General features: G+C 34.4%; 1 protein-coding gene across 1 annotated transcript in view; it reads right to left on the bottom strand.

The window, feature by feature from the left end:
- The window catches only part of LOC149806832 (3'-5' exoribonuclease HELZ2-like), a 28,807-nt gene extending 15,774 nt beyond the window's left edge, over positions 1 to 13,033 (bottom strand). The window contains exons 1-10 of the mRNA XM_089958247.1: positions 12,936 to 13,033; positions 7,436 to 8,470; positions 6,930 to 7,121; positions 6,190 to 6,229; positions 3,957 to 4,057; positions 2,821 to 3,030; positions 2,272 to 2,308; positions 1,657 to 1,781; positions 820 to 945; positions 292 to 352 (exon numbers count right to left, since the gene is read on the bottom strand). Of these exons, the coding sequence (XP_089814373.1) occupies positions 292 to 352; positions 820 to 945; positions 1,657 to 1,781; positions 2,272 to 2,308; positions 2,821 to 3,030; positions 3,957 to 4,057; positions 6,190 to 6,229; positions 6,930 to 7,121; positions 7,436 to 8,242 (1,699 nt within the window). The 5' untranslated portion in view covers positions 8,243 to 8,470; positions 12,936 to 13,033. The remainder of the gene's footprint in view (positions 1 to 291; positions 353 to 819; positions 946 to 1,656; positions 1,782 to 2,271; positions 2,309 to 2,820; positions 3,031 to 3,956; positions 4,058 to 6,189; positions 6,230 to 6,929; positions 7,122 to 7,435; positions 8,471 to 12,935) is intronic.
- Between the last annotated feature and the right edge of the window lie 474 nt (positions 13,034 to 13,507).

The following is a 13,507-nucleotide window of genomic DNA, read 5'->3' on the forward strand; positions in this document are numbered from 1 at the left end:
ACAATCATGTATTGTTGTTGCTTTTCTTTAATTGTGTTTGCTTGTTTCTTTGCTATTTATTTTTTTATTTGTGTTTTGTACAATAATTAACAGATATATATATATATATACATATATACACACACACACACACACATATATATATATATATATATATATATATATATATATATATATATATATATATATATATATATATCGAAAATATTCGCGACGCAAGCATCCGTTATGTCTCTAGACACAGCAGGAATTTACATGTGTGTATTGTTATTATTGTAATAATATACACACGTCTGCGTCTCTTGGCATGTTTCACTTGTCTGGTTCTTGCTTCTTCTGCTCTTTTTCTTTCCTACAAATTAGAAAGAAAGATATGCGTAACCTTAAACGACCATTCATCTTCTCTGAAGCCAATTAAACAAGGCTAACAAAGTAGATCCAACCAATGTTCTGTTTTCCTATATGTTTCTTCACTGCTACATTAGTAATGGGTAAGAAAAAAATGAGCAATTTAGATCTAATGTTAGTATTCACGGTTTAATGTCGTCGAAAAAAATCTAATAAAATATATGAGCAATAAATGTTCACTAGTAGTGGAAGTTAAATTTTTGCCTTGATTTGATACTTGTTCGACATACTGTTACGATGTCCTTCAAACTGCTTCAAAATAGAACATAACTGAAATATGAGTTGGCAGGTATTTTGCTTCCATATTTTAATTTTGTGTAAAACCACTATGTGAAAATACATTAGTCTATAAAATGTTTTAGGAAAGTATCGTTTGAGCACCAGTAGAGTCTGGTGATTTTTTTGTTTTACCTCTGCGTCTTTTCCAGCATTGGTTCCCTGTAACCACGCAGATTCATTGTCCTCGGACTGCCTTTGCTCACGACTTTCTTTTATGCTTTCTAAGAACGTTTGAATGGCCTGTCTTTCTTCCTCGGACTAAAAAGGGAATTTATATTTCATTTTTTATTATTATAAAGAAGATTATTTATTAAAATTAGTTTGGGTTTAGTCCTACACTCAGTTAGCAAAGCACTACACCCTGGCTTGGACATGAAATGCGTCATTCCTTCCTTGCATGTATGCTTTAAAATATTCATAGCATCTTTGATTATTCAATGTTGATACCACCATGTTAGTCTAGCACTTTAAATCGATCTGTCAAACAGTTTAATCGCGAGGGTCAGCGACATTAAACTCATTTAGATTTTTTAAAATATTTCCGCTGAGAAAGAAACTCATGAATGTGATGATTTGGAGGAGTAACGAAAACAAATAGCATGAAAGATTCTTTTGTAACTTTACTTAATAAAATATATTTATCACAAATCTAAGTGATGAGATGTTTTTTTTTAGAAAAATTAGCAGTTATCATATATTCGGCACATTGATAACTATAATGAAATGACTCCCAAAAATGTAAATAGATTCGTCTGTATTTCGAATGCTTCTTGCAGGCAGTCCTGACTTTTTCGAATGAAAAGAATGCAACCGATGAAGACAAAGCTGCCTGAGTAGCAGAACCAAAAACACCCAAACAATATTGCGTGTAAATATCTTGTTTGATGCTATTGATGGCAAAAACAAAATGATATGTAAACATTTGTGTAGTTAACATAATTAAAAAAAAAGAAAAAAATAAATCCTCACCGCACAGCTTATTAACGCTCTCTCAGCTTTTTCTTGTGCAAGATCATAGTTTTTTGTCTCCCTCAAGGATAGAGCCCAGAGCATCATAGCTTCCGTGCAGTCATAATTGCAAAGTTTTTCCAAGACTGAAATAAGATATATCGTAGAATACGTGATTTTCAAAAAAGTGCCGTTTTCCATAAATAAAAGTTTGAGTATACTGTGAACATTGCAAAATTATGTATTGTTAAATATTAAAATAAGTAACATAAATTTTGTTTTCAAAATTGCTGATTAACATTACATTTAAGTATATATGATTCATACTCATTACGATACCTGTCACCGTATTTTAATATGCTGACCTTCCCTATGTGTTTCTGGAAATTTCAAAATAGCTGTATTGCCACGAGCCTACACTACTGCAGAATTGTTACGTGATAGTTTAAGGGGAACACAGAATTTGATTTAAAATTACCAATTATTATTAATTTGGCAGACATTTTACAAGAAAAATATACGTCTCAAAGTCAACTGTCATTCATATATATAGTATTGTTTCTATTGCAATATCAAAACACTTGTATAAACTATGTCCCAACGGAAATTTACTTTCTGTATGCATTGTATACATACCGTACTGACAATTTTGATTAACGGCAGGAAAATGTTTCTGAAATGAGTAAAGAACATTGATTATTTTTTAAAGTATAACAATGTCAGTGGCCAAATAATCTTGGAATTTCTTAAGTCAAATAATATTACCAGGAAGATGGGCTTATATTGATTCCTGTGTATAACTGTCTGTTAAATCTTTCAAAGCCCCCTAATGCTACAAATCAATGAGACACAAGTAAACGTAAATAAAATATTAAGAATGGAAGTTACACATGAAAATGTAGTGCATAAACAGATTTTATATAATATCAGGTGTCTGTATGAATGCAATAAAAGTGACTTAGAAACTTAGCCAATATAACTTGAAAATGACAGAGTGAAATAGGTGTCAAGTTTAGCAAAGTAAATTCATTTGTCGAAGTACAAACAATCGAAGCGTGTGAAATTTTTGTCATATTTAAATATCTTGTCTGCTTTTGTATGCACAATCTCGTTGCACGGTGAAATGGAAATTATCTTGCTTTGCTTTGTAAGGTAGTTTATTTGTAAATGAGAAGTTTGTCCTACCTTTTGATATGTACATCTAGCCATCCGCAGAACGGTCTTTTTCTTGCACTCTCGAATATAATTTTCATTCCAAAGGTTACGACGTTCAGCTACCTTGTAAGAATTGTACACATTTCTAGACACAAAGCAGCATCGATCCCATTTTTCGTCTTGTTCAAGGTCTTCAGAAATTTGATCTAGCTCTTCTAAAAGAGAGCTGAGTTCTTCATCCTAAAAGTTATGAAGACATAAATTCACGACTGAACCTAAGATGTCAGAGCAGGATGCTTCACTACTAATGTTTCCTTGAGAAGGTCGTATTGGTTTAAGGTAAAGAAGTTGGTAGCATAACTCTTAAGTATCTGATGCTGTCATAAGATTGATTGGAATGATAATATTTTTAGATCAGAAAAATGCTCACATAACTTAAAATGGTTTGTATAAACAGTTAATTAAAATTACATGTTTGGAACATTAAGTTTCTGATCTCTACCAAGATAAACGTACTTTAAACCAGCACTAATATATGATAAAATGATACAAAGATTAAACAGAAAAGCAAATTCAAACAAGTATCTATGCTAAGTATAGTGAAGAACAGTGTAGATGTTGCAAAGGATTTATACGATGCGAACCACTGAAGCCCACATTTGAAACATCAAATTGTGCAAAAATGTGCTTTTAGACGCAGATAAGCAAACGTAAATGCCTTTTAGTTTCTTTGAAAACGCGATTAGATCACATACTCTATAAATTATAAACTCTTTCTTTACACAAATTAAAATCCATAATTTTATATCACGCTTTGAAATGAGAATAACAAAACATATATGGTCAACTTCTAACATAGATCTTCAGTTACTGGACGAAATAGTAGATTCTAATTTAGAGAATGAAGTCAGTTATAACTGTATCATTTAGCCTAGATTTTCTCAGCACATCTGCGTTTCAGAAAGATCAGATGGATCACCCCAAATAATTAACATAGATTTTCACTATTAGGTAACAAGTGATGTTATTTTTAGCCCAGTAAGATTCCTCAGCTTCCATTTCACCTCAGATATGAAATTACCATATCAAATACTTCTAACAATTGCACTGCAGTGAAATATAGAATATAACGAAAAGGAAGTGGAAATCGGATATTTTTAACATACCAAACAATGGAACCTATCCATAATCTGGAAGAACACCGTCCATAAATGTTCAACCTTTTTCACCTGGACAAATGGATTCCAACGGGTGTAATATTTTATACCTGGAAAAAATTAATGATTTCATCAAATCTTTGGAAGGTCTTTCATTGTAATGAAAGGAATGTTTTCTATTCTTTCTCGTTACTGTGTATTTCAATAATTATAACGTAGAGAAAGATTATATTTGAAATTTTATATGTGTGTGTGATTTGGATTTTTTACGTAGCTTTAACACTTTTTCAGTCATATCGTTACGATGTCTGCAGTGTGACAGTTTATAGTAACGTCTAGCACTGGGGCATCATGATGCAGACATGTAGCATCATGTCCCACCCAGTCACATTATCCTGACACCAGGCCGACCAGTCCTAACACTAACCTATTAATGCTGAGCGCCAAGTGAGGCAGCGCTAAGTACCATTTTTGTAAGTCTTTGGTATGATTCGGCCGGGGATCGAACCCACGACCTCCCGCATCCGAGGCGGACGCTCTAACCGAAGTTTTATATAAGAGAATTTCTAAAAATATATCAAAATTAGCCCATCGTTTTGCAATTTTACATGAACATTCCAATACTCTTGAAATTTTGATGTTTCTAACAATATATCAAAATTAGCACATCGTTCTGTTCCGTTTGTAGTAGACATGTTTGACTTAATTTAAAGGATCTTATATACCTTATAAATCGGATGTTTAATGCAGACATACTTAATGATATTTTCAGATTATACATATTTAGCAAAGAGTATTTTAAAAAAAACACGCATCAATGGCAAGTCATTCTCGATGTATTGGTTGGTGGACGGAAATGTGATTATACTTAAAGATATTACACCTTTCATACTTTGTGATTACATTTACATACTAGTTATGAATAATTAATAGAGATATTGTATACGACTTTTTTAGTTGCATGTATGCGGATATCACTTTTTAAATCCAAATAAGTATATGAAGATAGTGTGGAAACATTTTCATCAGCTAAAACGATTTTTAAATCGCCAGGAACAAATATTACTATTAAAAATAGATATATATCCAAAACAGTACTATATTAATTGAATCCTTAATATAAATTAAATTTGTGCGTGAGATACACGTATGCAAATGACGACAGCAAACTTCAGGAAATGATTCAATCTAAAACCTTTGCGGTATCTTCGATAGTTATTAAACGTAGTTCGTACCCACAATAATTTACACAAACAATTTGTTACAAGTTTATATTTCGGTTCTCACAGTCATGAACTTTAATACAATATGGTGACCTTTGCTTCACACTATATCTCAAACCTTTCAAACTGATACTTATTGTTTTATTTTTGTGATGCTTCCAAACATTAATGAAGGAAAATATTACGCCATAGTTATCATCATTGTGTAACTGAAAAAGCTTCATTCTTTAAAACCAGGGACAAAAAAATCCTCTGATATGGGAAATCATGAAAAGTCTGGTGGATATACATCACACAGTCATTCTTTAGATCCCATGAATCACGAATGCAGTATTACCCCTCACTTCTGCTGAATCATCAGATAAAATCTATTGCTGCGAACAAAACAACATGTGAACAAAGCGACTATCTCAAATTATGGAAGAACGTTTCGGAATGGACACTACTGCCGCTTTGACAGAACATTAGCCTACATATATTTCTAATTATAATTCATTTGTAACAGCATCGATGTAGATTTATATTTAAATAACCGGATATGGCCCAAGGTAAAGATTTGAGCGAATAAAAAGCAGATTATCTAGAAATAAGACACCAATCGTTCATGGGTGATTCCTACAACTGTCACATCATCAAAAAGCGACCAAGAATATGTTTACCAACGGATTTCAAAACTTTTTATTAAATTTCCTCTATAATAGCAATCACTTCCATTTTTCAACAGAATTAACTAGATAAGTATCTCAACAGGCACATGATTAGTAGTTTTGCAATTTTGCATGAACGTTCCAATACTCTTCAGATCAACCGAAAATTAGATGATTTAAAATAATTGAAAGGGAACAATTTGTTTTGCTCTTAGTGTATGTATAAACAATGTATAATTTTAATACAGCTATGTGAAATTCCACATCTAATTTGGCGATAAATATAATTTAACGTTTTGTTAATTTTTTGGCGCAATATTTATTCAGTTTTCATAAAGAATAAGTCAATATTAGTCGCAAAGGAAGACTCACCTCTGTAGAAGCTTCGTATTGCCAGATTTATTTTGCCAGTCTGAATAGTAAAGAAATTACTAATATATACTGATTGCATATATGTTTTCAGTTACAACTAATCCTATAGCGAACAAACAAAAGCCCTAGTAAGATTGGTAAAGATGCGGTTAATCTACCTTTTAAATGATTTTAGAGTCACAAGATAATGTGACATTTATCTCTTCATTTACAAACCAATATTATCTTTGAAAAGAAATTTGTAAACTGACATCGTACCAAACAAATTTTTTGCCGATACAAATTCTCACAAATTAACGCTGAATTTGTGTTTCCGAACATATGAATTGTCCAAAAGCAAGGCACATAATTAAGTATTCAGTAATTTCTTGACCAAAATAGCACCCTTGCAAGAGAAGAAAGTTAACTTTCCAGAATGCTGATTTCGAACAAAGGTTTTGATTTCTTCACTGAGTGTTTTAAAGTGTAAAAAAAGTTTTGGGATAAAACTATGATACTGTATTGAACTTCAGCAGTAACAAACATACATATGATAACTTGTGGGGAATTCAGCAACTTTTATATCTGAGCAATACTTTGGATAAAATCCTTTTGGAATATTCCAACTTCAATTCCTAGGGTCAGCTGGTCTTCAATACGCAATACAGTTTTCAAACTTGCACACATATTTCATTGATACTAACTTGTTCCAAATATATAGTAATATTTGTTAAAATCAATAGCAAGAACAGTCGATTTACCTTAAGAAAAAGATCACAGCATGTTTTGTAGCCATTGGCCACAAACCGATCCTCTAGTCTATTTGCCATGATTACTAAATTTTGGTACGCTTTGTTGAGAATGTTATCAGCAAGACCAAACTCTTGTTTGGAAATGGCCTGTTTCGCTTGCTCTAAAAGCAACAGGATTTGTTTAGGGCCGCTCGTTACCGTCTGAAAGAAAATTAGATTCCTTGGTTATTTACCAGATAAAGATGAACATGCTTACAAAAATGCGAAATTTGATCAAAATTAGAGAAGGAATTCTACAAGTGAATGAAAAACTGCTCATTCATTTAAGTAACTAACTGCGATTATTTATTAGTTTATTGTCTGCATTTTTAATGTTCAGTTTTAAATAAACAACAACAGCAGCAACAATAGCATTATTAGTATTATTATTGAAATATACGAAGTCATATTGTCTCACATAAAGATAGTGCCAAATGATAAAACGGCCACTGACTTCAAAACCAAGCTGCATCTACCTGGTCTAATTCAGGGACAACTGCCTGCATCAAAATCCTCTGAACTGCTAACGAAAAGGCTAGGTTCTCGTTGTCGCTAATCGGTATTAATGAAAAAGCATCAACAACCTCTTCAGACTGGTTGTCCTCGGAATGTGCCATTGCTGGCAATACAGTGTCCTGACCAAATGCTGTCACTTCATCTCCAACATTTGTTTCTTGATTCCTTAATATTGAGAAATCTGGGTCTTCCATTGGTTGTTCCTGACCTTCGAATGCACCATTAGTGTTTCTGGAATCCGCATCATCAGCCCTCGTCATCTGGTCATTCATTTCATGCATAGGGCTCAGTGGAGGAACACCGTCTGCATGTAATTCGTTTGTTTGCTTCCGAAATTCGCATGTAACAATAGCATTGCTATAATCAGCACAACCATCCTTTGTCACATGATTACCTTCTTCATGGCTAATGGTCGAATGAGGAACAACCTCATCTGCCCGTATTTCTTTATCTTTCTCTCGATTTTCGCCCGAATCTCTGTAATCATCAACTGGGAACTGGTCTTTGAAAATACTACAATCTAACCTATTCGCAGCAGACTGCAAGTCCTGGTTGTTATACAGGTTAGACGGTGGTGATAAAATAGGAGAAACTAAGTCAAACAATGTATTGTTGCAAGATGACAATGAGTTCCCACAAACCAATTCCATATGATCTTCGAATACAGAGCTATCAATATCAGACTTATTCCCCCTTCTCTGAGATTCTTGTAGTTCTGTTTTATAGTTTTTCGGCTTTTCAGCTTGTGTTTCCTCCGGATGATCCATTTTGTAGATTTTAACTAAGATTTATATCACGCTTTAAAGCAGTTTATCTGTACCAAGTATTGTAATGTCTGGTTGAAATAAATTCAGCTTTCATTATTAACAAAGCTTGCAGTTTAGTGCAAAACAATCTGTATTCTAATGATTGACACTACGGTCCTATCAAGAAAAGTGGATCTGCTGCCCTTGTGGCACCCTTCTCTTCTGATGGCAAATACTGGATGTGTCTTTCTGCAAGAAGAAAAAAAAACGGAATTTGTGGAATAACCAGTTTTTGATTGTATTAAAAGGATATTGAGGATAAAAGGTTAGGTGATTAGTTGCCCCTCGTTTTCGGTCAAATATTCATTAGAACTGGCGTCTTTGTCCTTTAATGATTTAAAATGTTATTTCGAAAGTAAGATAATGACGAACTATCTTGTATACGAATGTTTTCAAACTTTGCTGAACAAACACGACTTTTTTCAAGTTCTAGCAGGTACACGATTTCAACCGGTTTTTGTTTTCACCGTGAACAGGATTTCACATTGTTTAAACGAAATAGCGTCAATAACTATGTGTTGTGATTTTTGCTTTAGTATACGAGGACGAAATATTCCATATTCAACCAGAATTAGACCAGCATGCAGCATTCATTGGAAGCCATTAATGATAGTAAAAACAATGAAACATATATAACAATTATGTTTTTATTTCCCAGATCCCCCTTTCTGCTTACCTATTAAGCTAAATATGCATCATCTGAAACTAAGTCCGAACTTAATTTAATTCTGATTGCGATTTTATCTTCACATTTATATCTTGTGGCTGTGAACAATATCACTCTGTTTATTTTAGTTATACATTGAATGACCCGAACTTTGAGTCGTACAATGCACAGTTATTGTGAATTTCCAACTGAGGCGCAGATAATAGTACTGAAGCGTTCATCATCACCTCATCAAGTCGGCCCTGTTACCTGATGACATATTCATGATGCCATATTTATAGATCAAGTTTCAAGCACGACTGCTATTTTCTCAGTACACTTGTATGAAGTTTAGCTCCTTGTTTTTTATGAAGCAAAGCGGAAACAATGCCGTCACATAAGACGGGTATGAAATACACCGTACCTAAACAGTGACCAATGGTACACACATATCGTAGTGGTCTAAAGCGCCCACCGTTAGGGATCACTGCCATCTCAACACTGTCAACGTGGGTTTGAGTCTCAGGTTCGGCCAATGTGGGTATGTGAGAAAGCTTGACAGTAGCTTCTTGTGGGTCGGTGGTTCTTTCTGGGGTTTTCCCCGGTTTCTTCCTCCACCACTGATACTGGCCGCCACGTATAGCCTATCCTGTGCTGAAAAACGGCATTAAACCCTACGACAGCAACATATCGTAAAAGACATCCACTAGGAAGTATCTGTCAGTAACTATTACAACAAAAACTTTAAAATATCTGCGTTTTACTTAAAGATTATGATAAGTCAATATGGAAAGCATAATGACTTGAACATACGCAATCAAATTACAATTTCCATCACCTAAGAAACAATTAGTGATGATCTAATTCATTGATTAATTTGACTGATGGAGGGAGAGAGGATGGATGAAATGATCGATCACTTTATTGATTTGTTATTTTTTCTCAAATAATGAGAAAAAATTATTTACTGATAAATTAATGTCTCAGGGGAGCAGTTGATTATTTACACTGGTTTTAGTATAAGATAGATATAAAGTGGGAGATGAAGAGAAAAGCAGGATGACGGGCAGAAACAAGAAAATAAATGGATTTTTAAAAATTACAAATCTGCAATATTACGAATTCTACACTTTCTTATCTCCTCGCTAAAGCCTGCAGGTACACGACAGGACACTACCATGGACGTACTGTTACTGTCACTACTCCAGGTATATTTTTAAAGATCTCACGTTTACAAACAAATCTTAAACGTTGATTGTTGACTTCATGCAATAAACCGTATGATCTCTCGAGGTATTCCAGGTGTTTGGTGGTCTCTGTTTCTCACCAGCTTATGAATAATTGCTGTCAGTTCTTCTGACGTACCTTACAGCAGATGTGTGTTACGTCAGCAGATTGCATGTGGATGGTTTTATTTTTAGAATCTGGGGCATTCCAGGTCGATCGACTGAGTTTCGTTTGCATGGAAATCGAAAGTAGCATTACATTAAAACAGACGCCGCCCCCCCCCCCCCCGTTTTTTTCTCCGCTCGCCCTCCCATTAACTTTGTAAACACATAATGACGGTTGTCTTGACCTTTTTAATTTATTGTTATAACACTTTCCCTATCTCTCTCTCTCTCCCAAAAAGAATTAAAATAAACAACAGTGCACATGTGTATATTATGTTTGCTGCTAAGTATTATTTATCATCTGGCACTAAGCGAAAAGACACAGTGGCTACCATTCTGTTATAACAGCAGTTGTTGTTCTTGTTATAAGATTAGTAGTATGTGCTGGTGACGATGATTGTCTTCGTTTGACTGTTTACATACTAGACCTACGAATCCATGCAGACTAATTTATAATACATTTTCAAGTACGATAAGCTTTTGTACAAGTGCGTCATCTCAAGCAATAAATGATAAAATCGTGTCCGGCAAGCGTTACTATAATCTGAAATAAAAAATGTTGAATTCTTCGCTTTGTGGGGGTTTCATAATGTTCTATATTTAGAAACATTACTCACTAACGGCCAGTCGGGTACAATAGTCTACAAAATAATTTCGATTGTTTAAAAATAGTTTTTATATCTTATTTTAAATTCTCATTTTTTCTAAATTAAGATTAAATTAAATTAATGGCCTTGTTATTGATAAAACGTGTCAATGAGAATATGATGTTTATGATATCAATTTTTTATTCAACACTTCTACTTTCGAATTCCAGGATCTAAAAACCACTGGCCTTTTGCCATCTGTTGTTTTTTCTTACTTTGTTTTCTGTATTCTCTCTCTTTCTTGTTTAATTTTGCTCTCTTTCTTTCTTCTTTCTTTCTTTCTCCCCAGTGTACCTCACTGATAGCTTATACGAATGCTTGTCCGACCTTTTACTAATCAATTAACCACAACTAATACCTTCATGTCATAAAATTAAACTTCTCGGTAAAATTCTCGAAAAATAAATTGAAGAAAGAAAATATAAAGTGATATTGTATAATTTTGATTGCGTTGTTTTCAGTGTTCCTACTGAATTCTCAGGCTTGAAAAATGTTGCCTGCTAGCCACAAAAACCCCATTGATACCATTCCATTGCCTCTTGGGCGTGACAACAATACAAAACAGTGGGGAATTTGAGTCAAACTTGCATTTTATATCTACGTCTGCATAGTGTATAGGCAGACTTTTCTTGTTGGGGTGAGGGTCAGAGTCTCACAAAAATAACACTCTAGTAACAACAGGAAAGACATCAGCATAAACAGGAGCAGCAACAACATTATTATTGTTACTGAAAGATAAGAAGTCATAGGTTGCAGATAATGGAACTTACGTTGTTTCTGTGTTGGTCGGGACCATTAGCTTAACCTTGAAAGGTTATCGGCCTTTCTTCAGACCATGTACAGACCTTAAGCTTTATCTGTCTTTATACCATAGCCAGATTTCATTACCCTACCTAAAGACGTATATTTACATGTTCGTTTGTGACAGCATAAGGTTTGGTTTGATTTGGTGATGTGCAGCACAACGACACAAACAGGTTATTTAGTGCCGAGGCAACTGGAGAAATGTGTCTTGTCCAAGGACACACCACGGTAGCTGAACCAGGTTAGTCCAATGGTAGTATTCGAACCTGCACTCCTCTGAGTCCGACATGCTAACCTCTGAGTCACTACGGGCTCCTGAGAGAATATATATATATATATATATATATATATATATATATATATATATATATATATATATATATATATATTACAAAAGATGTTAGTAAGCACTGGCTGGTTAAACACTCTTCGAAGTGGCCGAGTGGTCAAAAGCTCTCTCCGTTACGGATCACTGCCATCTCACCTCAGTCTGCGTGGGTTCGAGTCAAGGATTCGGCCAATGTGGGCATGTGAGAAAGCTTGCCAGTAGCTTCTCGTGGGTCGGAGGTTCTTTCCGGGGTTTCCCGGGGTTCTTCCTCCACCATTAATACTGGCCGCCATGCATAGCCTATCGTGTGTTGAAAAATGGCGTTAAACCCCACAACAACAACAACAACAACACTCTTCGTAGTATTAAATCTTGCTTGGTTCGTTAAAAATAAGTAGGGATGAGGGATGGACATATCGATAGATCGATCAACTGCTTGGTTAAATTACTGAAGTTTATTTAATCTGTGGTATGATCAAATCACGTGAGAGTTATAAAAAAAACAAAAAAAAACCAACAGACGATCTCACAACAAGAAAACTGACGGACTGCATTTATAAATCCGTGATATTGACATAGTAGAGTAAAGTGACTTCAACAAGTCTGCTAACATCCTTCACTTACCTAAGTACTGTGTTGATGCGTGTCCTTGCGTGTATATGCTTCGGCGCACAAGTGTGTGAATGAGAGACTGGAAAACAGACAAACAGACACACAGAGATGGAGAATATTTTCTGCAATCTTTTGTGTAATCTATTTTGATAGGACTAACATGTACATACTTTACACTGTCACTGCTGTTACACAATATACAAATAATTATATTACGTGTACTTACAAATCAAACACGCCTTGTCTACCGTCTAGTTGCGATCTTAAGGTATCTCGAAGTACATCATGTCTGCAGTGATGTTTGTCTTTCACGAGTTTACAAATGATCGCTGTCAATTCTTTGTTTACATTTTATAACATATTTTAAATCACGTGATCCGTTTTTCCAGAAATTGTTGCTATTTTTGGATGCGAGGGTTTTCCTGGTCGATAGAATGTCATGTTTGTTTTCAGAAAATTCAATAAAACTGACATAGAACTTGAAGGTAGCTTAATATTAACAGAGAGAGAGAGAGTATTTGTTTATAGCTGGGAGTGCCATTTACTTTATTCATTGGCAAAATATATTTGATTTCCATGTAATGTCACGAACTGAAGTACTTTATCAGCAAGTTTTCCCCTAAATCACCCTCCTACTTCTAATTAAAGATGTTGACTTGATAATTATGACATTAAAATCAATACATTTTGTCAGGCACACATACAGCACGATAAAGTATAGGTTAGGGAGAGCTGATATGTTAGTTGGTATGCATCGTGCACACGGTTGGCAACAGTATTAACCCAGATCAACCACTG

The sequence above is a fragment of the Sinohyriopsis cumingii genome, chromosome 1, assembly GCF_028554795.1.
Source record: "Sinohyriopsis cumingii isolate HCF-2022 chromosome 1, ASM2855479v2, whole genome shotgun sequence".
NCBI lineage: Eukaryota > Metazoa > Mollusca > Bivalvia > Unionida > Unionidae > Sinohyriopsis > Sinohyriopsis cumingii.